Source organism: Andrographis paniculata, unplaced genomic scaffold (assembly GCF_009805555.1).
Source record: "Andrographis paniculata isolate CXL003 unplaced genomic scaffold, ASM980555v1 Contig32END, whole genome shotgun sequence".
NCBI lineage: Eukaryota > Viridiplantae > Streptophyta > Magnoliopsida > Lamiales > Acanthaceae > Andrographis > Andrographis paniculata.
The window spans coordinates 5,556,314-5,570,653 of NW_026137565.1; the positions used below are offsets into that span (position 1 = coordinate 5,556,314).

Below are 14,340 nucleotides of genomic sequence, written 5' to 3' on the forward strand. Positions count from 1 at the left end.
TCACAAACATGCATGTTTGTGTGTTTTGTTAACGTTAATGTTAATGTTTTCTTCTTCTTTTTTTTTTTTTTTTTCCCCCCACTTGATTCCAGCCTTTTTTATTCCCTACCAGACTCAATAATCAGATTTGATGAATATTGGAATCTTGAATTAATATGGAATCCAACACCCATCTATGGGGGTTTCATTGGACTCCACTAAACAATAGTACTATAAACTATCAAAATTTCATTTCATTTTATTTTTTTTAAAATAATAAATGATTAGTTGAGCATGTCTAAATAATAATTATTGCATCATCAAATTGACTTGTTCCATTTCTATCTCTGCACCGTATTACTGTTTATTAGAACCCTAAACCCTATACACAACATCTTTACCACTACTATCAAATACTCAAAGCCTTTCTTTTCCCTTAAACCATTGGTATTTCTTAAACATGTTATTTTATTTTTATTTGGTTATGAAGATGTCAATCTTACCATTGCCATCCATTATTAAATGACCAAACTTTATTCTCTTAACTTACGTTGCATGATGAGTCTCTAGGCCTTTTATATAAAGACAGACATCCCAAGAAAGCTATAGATACCCCCCATTGCCATTAACAACAACCAACTGGTTGGTTATTACCAGAAACTAGAGAGAGAAAGAGAGAGAGAGAGAGAGAGAGAGAGAGAGAGAGAGGGATCAAGAGGGTGCCCTTTTTTTCCAGTCCTTAGTCGAAAGCCCCCGGCGAAGGCCAAGGTTTTCCGACGACAAGTGAACGAACGATCGATCGATCCATCGGTGGAATCGGGAGAAATGGCATTCATAAGTGAAGATATGATCAAGCAACTTCAAGCCCAGATGGAAAAGGGTGTGATTTCTCTACTCTTGTTTCGAAAAATTTAATCTTTGTGTGTTGAATTATGATTTCATGTTTTTGCTTAAATGTGTGCTTTGCAGTTGATGAACCCCTCAAGAAAAGCTTCTTGGTTTGTTCTTCTCTGCCCTTTTATTTGTTTAGCTAAGAAGCATTCTCTCTATTTTGGTAAAAAAATTTTCAAGAATTGAGTTTTGGTAAAAATTATGTGTACAGAATGTACACAACGGCTACCAAAGGGAGAATTTGGTGAGGTTTCTTAAGGCGCGGGATGGCAACGTAGCGGATGCCTATCAAATGGTATTATTTCCTTTTCTCTTGTTCCCATTTCCGGTCCGAGTTTTAATTTTTCACCGGTGTTTTGTTTTTCAGCTTCTCGATTGTTTAAACTGGAGGATCGAGAATGAGATCGACGACATACTAGAGGTCAGTCTTGCCACGACGTGTTGAATTGTCGAATTTTTATGTTTTCGGTTCCTTCCTCGATCGAATGATTCGATCCTTGCAGAAGCCTATTCTCCCGAACGATGTTTACCGTGCAGTCCGGGAATCCCAGCTGATCGGAATGTCCGGATACTCCGAGGAGGTAAGTTTTTACCTTGTTCGAACATGTTAAGAGTTGCGACAATGTTGGTCCGAAGCTGAATCGACTTTGCCTCCAGGGTCTTCCCGTCATTGCCGTTGGCGTTGGGCTCAGTACGTACGACAAAGCTTCTGTAAGGCTTCGGGTTTTTCTGCTGTTTGTTCGTTTTCTTTCGTCGATTGTGCTTTCCAATCGTTGTCATCTGTCGTCGTTGTATCTTAGATTCATCACTACGTCCAGTCACACATCCAGATCAACGAATACAGGGATCGCGTCGTCCTGGTGAGTTTCAGTCATATATAGATATACATACATAATATATAAGTACCGTCATCATCTCTACATTGCGTCGCGTGTAGCCTTCTGCTTCAAAGAAACACCGGCGATACATTGGCACCTGCATAAAGATTCTGGACATGACTGGCCTTAAGCTTTCTGCACTCAACCAAATCAAGGTATGGCTTATTTCTCTATCTTGATGACAATCATTCAGACAAGTTTGCGCAGAGCGAAGAAGATCGTAATACCTACTTGCATTTCCGACAGCTCCTGTCCGCAATATCAACCATCGATGACCTGAACTATCCCGAGAAGACAGAAACCTACTACATCGTCAATGCTCCCTACATCTTCTCCGCATGTTGGAAGGTTCGCCTCGCCTTCTTCACACACTGCATTTAATCAATCACGGTTAAAAAGTAAGTAAATCATCCTCGCGCGTACCTCTGTTTCGCAGACCGTTAAGCCTCTCTTGCAGGAGAGGACACGGAAGAAAGTTCAGGTGCTTCCAGGCTCTGGAAGAGATGACTTGTTGAAGGTAGGCGCATTCGCCACAATGAGATCAAACAAAATTGTTGTTTTCCCGTGCTTACCAGTAATGATCTCGGTTGCAGATCATGGAATACGAATCCCTCCCGCATTTTTGTCGAGGGCCAAGCGCAGGAGGGTCATCCCGGCATCGCAAGAATGGCACGATCAGCGATTGTTTCTCCCTCGACCATCCATTCCATCAGCAGCTTTACAGCCACGTCAAGGAGCAAGCCGATCGTGCTCAGTCAGTTCCTCCAGGTTCCGTCCACGTGGAGTACCCTGAGCCTGATCCTGAAGACGTGAAAATAGCACAAACTATAGAATCGGAATTTCACAGACTCGACAATGAAAACAGGACATCCGACTTGTTACACGAGCTCAAGATCAGTGACTGATTACCTGGTACAAGTAGTTTATAGCCCTTCGATTCAGTCCACAGCAGCTTACATTATCATAATGCTGCCTTCATGCTCGTTCGCCCATCTGTAACCTGCTACTGAGACGATTATCGGGCAATGACATATATGCATTCATTAGTACTTAAATGTACAACAAAGGCGCCAAGTATAGTGTTCGACATATTCAAATCACGGAACAAACTACTTAACATGTACAGAAGATGTTATGTTTCGACTTAGCAGCTTAAAAGATACAAATGAAGGAAAGATCAAACAACCAGGATCAAATCCGCCATATACAAACCAGAGTTATCTTCGAATCATCACGTAATGCATAGGCAACAACTGTTATATCAATACGAGAAACTAGCTTAACTGCTTTAAGTATCTAACGGCAAATGCAACTGATGCCGCAGCACAAATGACAGCGAGTGCAGCATAGGTATCTTCGCGCTCCCAGGTATCATACCATGTCAAGGAACAAACTTTCCGAGGACCAGTACCTTTGCCGCTATTACTTTGCGGGATTTGCTTCTTTGAGCTCTTCTTCTTCTCGGGCGTAAGGTTTGCTGCAAAGTCAGTAGAGTCGGAGCCTGATCTCTTTTCTTGCGACATCTCATTCTGGCAGCACGTAGGGCTTTCATTCACCTGACAACATCCGATACCCTCCACTTGAGACGAGCATACGCTGATATTTCCTCTGGCCGTAGGTGCCGACTCTTTCGTACTCCTATCCGTATTTGCTCCACCACTTCCCTTAAATCTCAGTTCCTGAGATTTTATCTGGTCATCTTCTGATAAACCCATCTGTCCCCTGCAACGAATGAACAACCAAATACTAAGTGAATCCAAAGTAATAAACCCCTATTCACGACGACAAAAAATGTCCAGAGAGATCACACATAACCAGAAATGCTAACAGAACCTCAACGAATAAGCTTTAGTAAAGGAATAATAATCTCGGAAACCCACCTCCAGAGGAAATCTACAATTTCTCCTTTCCCAATATGCTGTTCAAGCAAAAGGGGAACATCATCAGGCATGACGTATCCATACCTGCATCATAGTAATATTGCCGCCTTTTATATCCTTTTTTTGTGCAATTATCATGTAATGAAAGCCAAACAACTTCAAGAACCTTAGCGAAGTGTAAAGCACCCAGCCACTTACCAATGGCCAGTGATTTCTTTCTTGATATTTGATCCAAAAATGATCACATTACCGGCATACTTATGCCCCCCAATGTGTGAGCAGGGTCGAACAGAAACTTTTGCTTGTAGACCATGTAATTCTATCTCAGTTTTGAACCTACTAATGACAGATGGTCCGCAAATACCACATCTTCGATCCCTTGAACCATGGCAGCATACAAATATGTACCAGCCCCTAAGAGCTTCAGGACTTCCAGGCGTCCACTCACCATCCTTAACAAGCACTTCCTCAACAAATGTCGCCACATCAAAATGTGTCAATCTCCTGCGATTTTACTCGATATTAAGTATATGCAGTGGCAAACTGAAGTAAATGCCAAGGGTTCCTAAAGAAATCAAAGATGAATCCTATCTCTTAACCTGTATCGAACCATGTCTGGAAAGATCAACACATCGCCATTTGATGTCTCGGTGCCATCATGCCCTTCACATATAGTTAATCGAGTCTGAAAAAAGGACACAAGAGACACATTAACACAATTTAAAACATGGCTGATAAAATGTTAAGGCATGTGCCATAGCTAAGGCTCCTAAATCGCAGGGATAAGTCTTACCAAAGATTTCCTCCCTGTATTTGTCTATAGTAAATTTAGCACTGATAACACACTACATAAACTCTTAGCACACTTCCAGGAAAAACAAGGATGAGAAATGTCAAATAAACTAATGTTTGCTACTCTGAGTAAGTTCATACAAATATCTTTGAAAATGACCTTTTAGACATACAACACAGAACCAAAAGGCGAAGATTAAAAGCACGCCGGAGACAAATTCTGAAAGTTCACGAGATGATTCATCTTCTTGAACATAATTACTGCCAACAAATAATTATAATTCCGGCATAAGCTAACCACATTTTCATTTCAGGTACATAAATTTAGTGAAACTGAGAGGTCTGTCTTCCATCCTTAATGTGCAGCACCAAACCTTTCCAATACTGTCTTCAACACAAACAGATATATACTGAATAATCCGAACACCAAAATCATGAAGAAAATGGCAACTAAAAAATGCAAATAAACAGTATTCCCTAATCATCGAAAACTAAAAGCAAGAAACCCTAAACCAAAAATTGAAATCAAGATTCAGAGAAATCTTTGTACCTCTCGCTTCATATCCGCCTTCCTAGCAGTCAAAGCGGCAGCGAGAAGCCTAGGCAGACGATCGAACTCAGCTGCCTCGATCCGCGGCGGCCACACCTGAGGGTTCTTGTAGCACAGGAACAAGTGGCGCTGGTACAGCTCAACTGTCCCGACGAGGGCACCCTGCCTGAAATCGGGCCTGGAGTATCCGTACTCCGCTTCGCTAATCAATCCGGCGTCGTATCCCCCGCTGAGGAAGCCATCGTTCTGGAAGCTGCCGGAGGCGCTGCCGATCTGAGAAGCGTCGACTAGGTAACCGTCCGCATCTAAGGCGGGGTTGGGAGACGATGAGGAGGAGGCATGGTGGCCGCTCAACAGCAGAAGAGGATCGTCGCGATTCGCGGCCAGCAATGGATTCGACGACATTGCAACTGTTGCTCTTGCAGAGAAACACACCGACTTATTTACTTAACTGTAAAGTGGGCTCTGAAAGAACTATTAAAATAACAGAAAGGAAGTGTTCGATACAGTTAATACGTAAGAGATGAGGTCTAATCTAAATTGATTGATTTGGGAATTAGGGTTTTTGATCATTTTTCTTTCTTGAAGATGGATTTTGTTGTTTCTTTAAGTCAAGTTCGTTTATTACATCAAGATGTCATTTTTACACACAGTAATGCCTACTATGTTCAAGGGACCTGATTGTAATACATAAACAGCCAAAACCATCGAGCCTTTTCAAGCATTCTTGTTTACATTAGAATGGCTTCTCTGTTTCAGACACAATCAGAGAAGCTGCATTCTTTGAAGCTCTCCATAGAAATCCGACGCATTTTCAACTCGTTTTGGCACGCTTTCGCTGCTTCGTCTTTCGTATTGGCTAATGTTTCAGACTCTTCGATCTTTCGGATCAGAGACTCGAACTCGTCTCTGGATATTGTAATCCGGGCAGTAGCATTTTTCTTCGACAATGACTTTATTCTATCGAGGGCTCTAATCTCAGCCAGCTTGGCTTCTTCAGCTTCCCTCGTTGCGATTCTCAGTTTCCTTAGAGCTTCTTCGAGCTCAACTCTCATGGCTTCCGCTTCTATTTTCAGCACTTCGGCTTTCTGGCTCATCTCTTGAGCATCATGCTTTGCAGTCCCACTCTCGGAAACCAGACGCTGTGTGGAAGCACCTAAAACCTCAGCTTCTTCTAGCCAAGACTTAGCCCTCTGCAGCTCCGTCTGCAGATTACTTACGATCAATTCAGTTTCTGCTTCGTTCAACTTCGCTTCAGAATGCTCCTTCTCGACTTTTTCGAATTCTAACTTGAGCGAGACCACCAGGCTCCTCAGCATTCCTTCCTCTTCTACCATTCGATTCAGTGCTTCTTTAGCATCGCTCAACTCGACTGTAACAATCTTGGCTGAATCGAGATTGCCCGAGTTAGTACTGCACATCTCATTTCGTAGAATTTCAGTTTCATGTGAGGCTTCACTCTGTCGAGCGTCCAGATCCTTAGGATCAACTTCTTTCTTCAAAGCAAGCAACTTCTTTGCAGATTCTTCGAGCCTCGCTTTATGATATTGCTTCTGTTCGTCTCTGTTGGCACAGATTTTCGACTCCTCCTCCAGAGTCTGTTCATCCAACCGAACTTCAGTAGCCTTAAGTTTATTATCCAAAGATCCACAAGTTTCACCATTATCTTGCGAAAATTGCTTCACTACTTCGGAGGCCCTAACTGCTGATTTCTTCAACTCATTAACGATTTTCAGCTTCTCATTGAGATCAACAACACTTCTATTAGCCTTTTGGAGTTCTGCTAAAGCTTGAACTTTAGTGCTCTCAGCGCTTTGCAGCCGTTCCTTCAACTTATCCAACTCTCTCTGCGCCAAGTGGAGCCGTGTCTCTTTTGCCGGAACCCGCTGCAAGTAAGAAAAACAAAAGCCCGAAACAAATCAACAGACATCAACTGATAAGACTCACAACAGCAAAGTAGAATTGACTAACTTCGCCGGGCAGCGAATTCAACTTCTTAATGGAATGCTTTTCCCCAGAAAATGTGCCTTCACCGAATAAGCCGACAGCATGTTTGACAGATCGAAACGGCGCACTGGTATCGATTTCTCCCACCTCACCTCTTGTTGATCCTCTCAAGGTTTTCTGATAATCCTTAGACACCATAATCCCTCTCTTCTACTCAAGTTCTTAACAGGAAGTGGACATAAGCAGAGAAAATTAGACCAATATGAATTATGCATAATGCATTCGGCATTTGGATAATCAAGAACAACAAAAACAAGCATTGCTAAACAATCCATAAATTTCTAGGATGAATCTTCCAAACAGAGCATATGCTGGAGAAATTCAATACCACAAAGATGCAGTGTAATAAACACTTATTTAAGCTATCAAAGTTGCAAACGGTAAGAACGATATGGAAAACATTCCAACAGGATTGATTGATTGACAATGGCAATGAATCTGTAGATGACTTCAACATACAAATAGATAATGTAAACACTGTTTTTCGATGCAATGGCAGTTAAGTTCAGTTGAAGCAAGTGATTTTGCCGAAAAATAATGTCGAATCACAATTGGGGAAAATCAGTGCAATGCAAATGTTACCTGAGAATTAACCTTAAAGGAGAAAGAAAGAGAGGAAAATTGGGGAGTGCAGAAGGTAATAATGAGTCGATCATAAAACCTAATGAGAAAAGCAGACAAAAGGAGAGCATCTATGGCAGGAATCACCGACGGTAAATCATGGAGTAGCAGCGGAAAGTTGAGGTGAGTCGGGAGACGAGTGTCTGTATCTGAAATCTGCCGACAAAAGTCTGGACTCTGCTGGTGGGTGGGAGATTCGGCCATGAAAATTACTTGGATTGAGAATAAAAAAAGTAAAAAGTCGGGGCTTCCATGGAAGATCCAATCCAATCTAACCCTACCCCGATTATCCACAATCGTTGACTTTCACTCCCCTAAACAAATTCAATAAAATTTTGATAATAAAATGCATAAATTTTATGAACAATTAAATACATAGATATAGTCATTGTCAAATTTATTTTTATTTTATTTTTTATTTATTTGTTAAATTTAACTTGTTACCAATTTTAAAAATATTAAACTTTTAATATTTAATTATTATCATAATTCAACATTTATTTAGTAGTATAATTATACAGTTTTTATTACATTCTTTCTTTTTTTTTTTATATAATTTATTACTTAATAAACTTTTAAAAATACTTTAAATTATCTTTTAATTTTTATCATTTTTTTAATAAAATATTTATTTACTTCTAATTTTCTAGTTCAAATGAATTATTTTTATTGAATTGAGAGAATATGTATATAAATATTTTTATCTATTGTATTTTAATATAATATTTTATAAAATAAAATAATATATATTTATGAAAAACTGTTTAATGACTTTTGTTTAAAAAATATATATATCTATATAAAGATTTAAAATAAAAATATATATAATTAACACGAGGACAATGCGAGAAAACCAAAAGAGACCAACAACACCCTTACCATCTTTTTTTTTTTTTTTTTTTTTTTTTTTTGGGGGGGGGATTTAGATTTTATTAAGAATAATTGTTTTTATTGGATAATTGGACAAAGCCCAATAACAATAATAATAATAATAAATATCCAGCGGCTGCCCTCCTCCTGTTCTTCATCTCTTCCGTCAATAGTTCGTCTCGTCGTCTTCAACAGGGCTCTTAGTCGACTTCCGTCTTCTCTTAGAAATTGTAAGTCTCGGTGATTTCCTCCCTTTCGTTAATCGCTAAAGTGAGAAGAAAGTGTGTGAATTTTCAAGCATCTACATGAATTTTGACTTAATGTGATTTCAATTTATGCCGGAGATTATTGGAGGTATCGGAGAGTTGTTTTTTTTCTTTTCCTCGATTCGTCGGTATAATTCGTTTATTATCAACCTAGTCTGACCGATCCATGCGCGAAGTAGTTATTTTGTTGGTTTGGTTGTCGACATCGTATCGTGATTTACAGATTTGCGCCGGCCGATTGGTTAAGCATGTTCTGCGTTGATTTTTTAGTTTTCTGATGTTTAGTTTATAAATCGATGGTTTTGGGGGTTGACTGGGGAAATTTGGTCTAATCTCGATCTATTAAAAATTTGGTGCCTTGCCTCTGGAATTTCTTCACATGAATTTCCTTTCCCTCTCGCTAAATCTTGCTTTGTTTGGCTGAATCTTTTTTTTTTTTTTTTTTTTTTTTTTTTTTTCTGGTTACATTCATATTGTCTAGAATTATACAGATGAAAATTGAAAGTTTAACTTGCCTGGATTTGTATTGTCTTTTATCTCCTCTCTATTAAGGCTTGGTGGAATCATCAGTTATCTCAAGGTTTTGATCAAACCTAGCCCTATAGACTGCGTTTTTAGTTCTTTAGGGTTTGGCATTCGATTTTAATTGATGAGGCTAGCTCTTCTACAGCAGTGTAGTTTTTTATAATTGAGCTAGAACAGCTGGGATGTAATCTATCATATGTCATTGATTTGCTACTTCCCTTGTAAAAACACATCTAATTTCTTTTGGACTTCTAAAATTGTTGTCGCAGGATACATTTTCCATTTTGGTCCTGTTTGAGCTTTGAGACACAGAGCGATCTTGGATTTAAAGAAATTTGTGTTATTTTTAGTTCCATATGTTTGAGTCATGTGGTAATGTATGTAATATTAATGAATTCTTTTGTAAGAAGAAATCTTGTCAAATTGTTCACATCCCTTCGTTCCTTGTATCCTTGTTACAAACTGTTGTCAGTGGGGCTGTCAACAATTTGAATTTTTGCCCTTTTCCTTTATCTCAAAATCTAGTTTGAACTGGCATTTTATGCATGTATGTGTTCATATATTCTCTTCAATATTCATTATACATATGCATTTCCATTTTTTGATGTACCAGTAAGGCAACAAGATATGTTTTACATTGGTTTTCACCTTTTCCTGAATGATGCTGATAATATTTTGAAATTTTGATTCAGATGAAGTTTCCAACCGTGTTGGTGGCGTTGTTGGTAATGTTAAGCAGTTTTGAAGGAACCTTTGGGATTAGATTCGTTATAGATAGAGAGGAGTGTATATCTCACAAAGTGGAGTATGGACAAACTGTACATTTATCTTTTGTGGTGATCAAATCAGAGGGCTCTTGGCATTACAATGAAGAAGGTGTTGACCTTGTGGTAAGACCCTCTCTTCATTTTCCAATTCCATTACTTCTTTGCTAGAACCAACAAGTTTGTGTTTTTCCTTCATGTAGATGAGTATATTTGCTTCGGATGTTGGGCAATAATTATTTATTCAATTATCTCTTCTTTTTTTTTTTTCATATGAAACACGGTTATATTTGTGATGTGAATTGTTGGTCGCAAGTCTAATTTATATCTCATGGGCTGATTGTTTTTAACATGTTCCTGGGATAGATTAACGTCTTACAATAATTTATGTTAAAATCATGTACTGAAATAACTATTGATTTGTTGGATTCTAGGTGAGGGGGCCAAATGGTGAACAGGTACACGATGTTCGTGACAAGACAAGTGACAAGCACGAGTTTGTGGCTTATCATCAAGGAGTTTATCGGTTTTGTTTCACAAATAAGTCCCCCTACCATGAAACTGTAGACTTTGATGTGCATGCCGGCCATTTCTACTACCATGACGAGCATGCTAAAGATGGTGATTATATCCTTCAAATATCTATAGACTGATCCATCCCTTGAGTAATTAATTGTCCGTAGTTTCTTATAAAACAATTCCGGTGGGAATGTGCAGAGCATTTCAAACCTCTTTTTGAGCACATTGGGAAGCTAGAGGAAGCTCTATACAACATTCAATTTGAGCAGCATTGGCTCGAGGCTCAAACCCAACGCCAAGCAATAGGTAACAAACAAACCCTTTTGTTTATTCATGATGACATCACTCCCCGTTATTTTTGCATTACAATATTATCTGGTCTCTTGTGTTTAATGGTCGATCATCATGTAATTGGATTTCAGTGAACGAGAAAATGAGCAGTAGGGCAATCCACAAGGCAATATTTGAATCAGCTGCTTTGGTTTTAGCCAGCGGTTTGCAAGTCTACATTATGCGCCGCTTGTTTGAGAGGAAGCTCGGAGCGACGAGAGTTTAACATGGGGAACCACCCACCCTACCCTACCCTGTTTTGTTTTGGGAGAGACTGTTGATTATTACTGTTACATCACAGGTAAGTTAAGGAGGTATACATTATATTGCACATGTACTCACTTTCTGAAGCCCCTCGGCCGAAACCTTCCTAGACACATTTGGTCAATCATTAGGACATATTTACAAGTGTTTTCGGGACTTCTGAATGTTCTGCAATAATATATATATATATGTCATAATATTAGCTTGGGGAACGTCTTGAGCTATCAAAATCCAATTGCAAAACCCATTTAAGACATCTATTTCTTTACCAAAATTGTTACACCCAAACAGTTTCTGGTGGCTTCCAGATTATTATTGCATAAGACACGCTGAGCGTAGTTCAAATACATACACTCACACGCACATATATATATATATATATAGAGAGAGAGAGAGAGAGAGAGAGAGTAAAAGCAGCAAACAGAGAAGTCGCATATAATCCTCAAAACAGCACACAGAATGTTGATAATAATAATAATACATTTTACAACCACCTAGCTGCAGAGCCATCTTCCTGGCTCTATTATCTTATCCATTTTTTTCTTTTTTTTTTTCTTTTCGAGGGGATGGGGTGGGGGATGGAATGTGCACTCATTTATATATCTTTCTTTTCATCATATATATATATATATATATGTATATGTATATATTCGTCAAGATTCTGCCTTTGGGCTCTGCATACAGCAAAGCCATTTTTTCTGCAAATGAAGGAGAGCAGCAGCGGATTAGATTTCATATAGAAAACACCACACATAACCAAATTTCGATTACTGAATATACTTGGATCTAGAAGGTTCTATCTTCAAATCATTTATATTCTATGTTTCACATCATAAAAACAAAAAACATACAATTTTGAGTTTTTGAAAACTGAATAATCAAGAATCTAGAGTTGAAAGGAACACTAATAATAAAACAGATGGCTGGTGCAAAGTCAGCTCACATCACATGATAAAACAACTTTGGCTAAATAACCAATATTGATCCATGTGTGTAATATTTAGGAGGTCAAGAACTTACACCCTGAGGTTTCAAAGGCTCCACTCCATGATGTGCGTCTGTATCCACCTTTGTAGGAGACTCGGGCTTCCCACCCGTCTTCTTCTCATCCCTTGCTTTGTTAAATATTACAGTAAAACCCTCGGCAGAAGCTGGATCGTTAACATCCCATTCGCCAAATTTAGGCAGTGGCTGACCCTTTTCCTGTAGAAATAGATCATATAGATCTTAGTGTTACAAGTGAAAATATGCACAGGATTGAAGCTACTAATTTTAGACAAACCACTTCTAAGACTAATCGAAATTCAAAACCATAAGAATGAACAATCTAGCATACTATTACTAACCATATCATCATCCAACAGTTTAACCTAAACACTGAAGCAATGCACTGAAATGATCTAACAGGCTACGTTTCAGGTCCTGAAATGGCAGGCGGTATACTAAACTTGTGCCTCCATAGGAGATGATATTTCAAATTTGTTTATTATATTATCTAGACAAAACAAGACATGCTTATTGCTGTAGAGTCGATGCTTTTGACTTAAGAAATTTTGCCAGTCGCTTAATTTGTCCCACTTACACTCCATTCCAAACAAGGTTTGATCTTCTGTTCCTGGGAGAATTCCATCCCGATCATATCCCATCAGCCAATTATCTTACTGCAAGTTCGATTCCAGGTGATTAAATAAGTTGGCCGTAAGCAGAGATCATAAGGCCACTTACAAAGTACACTGAAGACTTTGTGGCATCATAAAATCTCTCCATCGCCCAACGAATTTCGGAAGCTAATGAACAAACAATTTTGTCTCAAGAAATTATAGATGTGGATGATGAGAAATGAAGGATCAGTGACTACTTGAGCTATGCCTATAGGTAATCTCCTTGCCTGATTGATTGATCTAAGGTATTTTCAGTCACTAATACTCTCTTCCGTGAACAAATGATCAAGGCCAAAAATATGTGAATAAAGACTATGAAAAATCTGAAAACTGGTTTCTCAACATCTTCTAATTATTTGCTACGCCATAAGTTCCTCGCATCAATGATGCAAAATTTTTATCAACAATTCTGCGTAATCCACCTCAATCACAAAGCAACTATCCGCTAATTCAATTCCAATACATAAAAACACAAACCAAAATCAATAAAAAGATATACAGCATAAAGATCTCAGCGGAAAAACAGAATAAAATTCCAATTAGAACACACGAAATTCGAAGCAAATCGCAGTTACTAACCAAAGTAAAGAGAAGTAGCAAAAATCACAGAAACCGACTCAAATCCATTAATCGGAAATAAGCAATAATCAGCGAAAAAGAGGCAGATGTAAGTAATGATTTACCACATACCGACATGAATAATCCTCCGGAAGATATATTCCCTCTGAGCTGACGACAAAAAGAGCGGTGAAATGTAGAGAGAGAAGAGCAAAAAGCTAGAGCGAGACAGGTATATATAGTCGCCACTCAGCACAGAAGAATATAATATATATAAACGGAGCAGCTCAACAGTATATATACGTGTAGTTACTGCGTAATAATAAGAATAATAATAATAATAATAATAATGAGATGATTATATATACATTCTGGAAAGTTATTTGACTGATTTTGTTTTATTATAGTAAGTAAGAATATGTTTATTTTATTTATGTCTTAGGTTAGAGGGTTTGTTTGTTTGTCTGTTTGTTTTTGTCAGAGTCAGAGTCAGATGCCAATATGTTGATTAATCTATTCTCGTAAGTCGTAACCAAACACAAGTGGGGTGGGGGTGGGGGTGGGGGTGGGGGTGGGGGTGAGGCATTAGAATTTATCATCTTCTATTTATTTTATTCATTTGATGAGTGGCGATACACAACACAACCATCACAAGTTTTATGAGATTAAGACTTGTTTATTTATATCTTTGTTTTGTTTTTCAATATGTCAAAGCTAAAAGTATACATGCATTCATTTAATATAATAAAGATAATTATTAGAAGCAAAATTGTTTGATGTTTTGGCTTAAATTTCACTAAAAATTAGAGTGTATATTTTTACACCTCAAATTTCAACTTTTTACTATTTAAACTATTATTTTTTTAAAAACATATTTTTTTTCTCACAAATATATATAATTTTAATATCAAATTTAAATTAAAATTTACAAATTCCATCAAAACAAACACACCCAATCTATTATCTAATTTAGACAGTTTAAAAA

At 38.1% G+C, this 14,340-nt stretch overlaps 5 protein-coding genes across 9 annotated transcripts; 2 read left to right on the plus strand and 3 right to left on the minus strand.

The window, feature by feature from the left end:
* Positions 1-450: 450 nt before the first annotated feature.
* LOC127247061 (SEC14 cytosolic factor-like) lies at positions 451-2,815 on the plus strand. Its single transcript, XM_051268753.1, has 11 exons — positions 451-859; positions 949-977; positions 1,082-1,165; positions 1,238-1,291; positions 1,374-1,451; positions 1,528-1,581; positions 1,671-1,730; positions 1,808-1,903; positions 1,995-2,096; positions 2,185-2,265; positions 2,342-2,815. The coding sequence occupies exons 1-11, from the start codon at positions 805-807 to the stop codon at positions 2,651-2,653; spliced, it is 1,005 nt and encodes a 334-aa protein (XP_051124710.1). The 5' UTR covers positions 451-804; the 3' UTR covers positions 2,654-2,815.
* Positions 2,816-2,823: 8 nt separating this feature from the next.
* LOC127247058 (uncharacterized) lies at positions 2,824-5,380 on the minus strand. The gene is made up of 5 exons (XM_051268749.1): positions 4,971-5,380; positions 4,228-4,313; positions 3,827-4,132; positions 3,629-3,712; positions 2,824-3,470 (listed from the first exon to the last, which is right to left on the minus strand). The coding sequence occupies exons 1-5, from the start codon at positions 5,373-5,375 to the stop codon at positions 3,023-3,025; spliced, it is 1,329 nt and encodes a 442-aa protein (XP_051124706.1). The 5' UTR covers positions 5,376-5,380; the 3' UTR covers positions 2,824-3,022.
* A 345-nt stretch (positions 5,381-5,725) lies between these two features.
* Positions 5,726-7,916, minus strand: LOC127247059 (WEB family protein At5g55860-like). Of its 3 annotated transcripts, none has more exons than XM_051268751.1 (3): positions 7,690-7,916; positions 6,942-7,138; positions 5,726-6,856 (listed from the first exon to the last, which is right to left on the minus strand). In XM_051268751.1, the coding sequence occupies exons 2-3, from the start codon at positions 7,113-7,115 to the stop codon at positions 5,726-5,728; spliced, it is 1,305 nt and encodes a 434-aa protein (XP_051124708.1). In that variant the 5' UTR covers positions 7,116-7,138; positions 7,690-7,916. The 3 variants fall into 3 exon arrangements, with proteins under 3 accessions (XP_051124708.1, XP_051124709.1, XP_051124707.1); XM_051268752.1 differs by having other exon boundaries at positions 7,686-7,916; XM_051268750.1 differs by having other exon boundaries at positions 7,560-7,916.
* Positions 7,917-8,544: 628 nt separating this feature from the next.
* Positions 8,545-11,366, plus strand: LOC127247062 (transmembrane emp24 domain-containing protein p24beta2-like). Of its 2 annotated transcripts, none has more exons than XM_051268754.1 (5): positions 8,545-8,698; positions 9,952-10,149; positions 10,458-10,644; positions 10,741-10,848; positions 10,965-11,366. In XM_051268754.1, exons 2-5 carry the CDS (start codon positions 9,952-9,954, stop codon positions 11,096-11,098), a joined length of 627 nt encoding a protein of 208 aa, XP_051124711.1. In that variant the 5' UTR covers positions 8,545-8,698; the 3' UTR covers positions 11,099-11,366. The 2 variants fall into 2 exon arrangements, with proteins under 2 accessions (XP_051124711.1, XP_051124712.1); XM_051268755.1 differs by lacking the exon at positions 8,545-8,698 and adding an exon at positions 8,712-8,822.
* A 178-nt stretch (positions 11,367-11,544) lies between these two features.
* LOC127247063 (protein NOI4) lies at positions 11,545-13,655 on the minus strand. 2 transcript variants are annotated; one of them, XM_051268756.1, is made up of 4 exons: positions 13,488-13,607; positions 12,719-12,797; positions 12,157-12,339; positions 11,545-11,834 (listed from the first exon to the last, which is right to left on the minus strand). In XM_051268756.1, exons 2-4 carry the CDS (start codon positions 12,773-12,775, stop codon positions 11,790-11,792), a joined length of 285 nt encoding a protein of 94 aa, XP_051124713.1. In that variant the 5' UTR covers positions 12,776-12,797; positions 13,488-13,607; the 3' UTR covers positions 11,545-11,789. The 2 variants fall into 2 exon arrangements, with proteins under 2 accessions (XP_051124713.1, XP_051124714.1); XM_051268757.1 differs by lacking the exon at positions 12,719-12,797 and having other exon boundaries at positions 13,488-13,655.
* Positions 13,656-14,340: the final 685 nt, after the last annotated feature.

What these genes read in the sequence shown, in the direction of transcription:
- LOC127247061 (XM_051268753.1), top strand. Translation starts at nt 805, where the DNA reads ATGGCATTCATAAGTGAAGATATGATCAAGCAACTTCAAGCCCAGATG. An exon ending in GTACGTACGACAAAGCTTCT is followed by an intron (nt 1,582 to 1,670) that starts GTAAGGCTTCGG and finishes GTTGTATCTTAG; the next exon opens with ATTCATCACTACGTCCAGTC. An exon ending in CTGCACTCAACCAAATCAAG is followed by an intron (nt 1,904 to 1,994) that starts GTATGGCTTATT and finishes CATTTCCGACAG; the next exon opens with CTCCTGTCCGCAATATCAAC.
- LOC127247058 (XM_051268749.1), bottom strand. Translation starts at nt 5,375, where the DNA reads ATGTCGTCGAATCCATTGCTGGCCGCGAATCGCGACGATCCTCTTCTG. An exon ending in CCAGACATGGTTCGATACAG is followed by an intron (nt 4,133 to 4,227) that starts GTTAAGAGATAG and finishes GTAAAATCGCAG; the next exon opens with GAGATTGACACATTTTGATG. An exon ending in AAAGAAATCACTGGCCATTG is followed by an intron (nt 3,713 to 3,826) that starts GTAAGTGGCTGG and finishes ACTATGATGCAG; the next exon opens with GTATGGATACGTCATGCCTG.
- LOC127247059 (XM_051268751.1), bottom strand. Translation starts at nt 7,115, where the DNA reads ATGGTGTCTAAGGATTATCAGAAAACCTTGAGAGGATCAACAAGAGGT. An exon ending in TGAATTCGCTGCCCGGCGAA is followed by an intron (nt 6,857 to 6,941) that starts GTTAGTCAATTC and finishes TCTTACTTGCAG; the next exon opens with CGGGTTCCGGCAAAAGAGAC.
- LOC127247062 (XM_051268754.1), top strand. Translation starts at nt 9,952, where the DNA reads ATGAAGTTTCCAACCGTGTTGGTGGCGTTGTTGGTAATGTTAAGCAGT. An exon ending in TGACGAGCATGCTAAAGATG is followed by an intron (nt 10,645 to 10,740) that starts GTGATTATATCC and finishes GGGAATGTGCAG; the next exon opens with AGCATTTCAAACCTCTTTTT. An exon ending in AACCCAACGCCAAGCAATAG is followed by an intron (nt 10,849 to 10,964) that starts GTAACAAACAAA and finishes ATTGGATTTCAG; the next exon opens with TGAACGAGAAAATGAGCAGT.
- LOC127247063 (XM_051268756.1), bottom strand. Translation starts at nt 12,775, where the DNA reads ATGATCGGGATGGAATTCTCCCAGGAACAGAAGATCAAACCTTGTTTG. An exon ending in AACCTTGTTTGGAATGGAGT is followed by an intron (nt 12,340 to 12,718) that starts GTAAGTGGGACA and finishes CTATTTCTACAG; the next exon opens with GAAAAGGGTCAGCCACTGCC. An exon ending in AGCCTTTGAAACCTCAGGGT is followed by an intron (nt 11,835 to 12,156) that starts GTAAGTTCTTGA and finishes CTTCATTTGCAG; the next exon opens with AAAAAATGGCTTTGCTGTAT.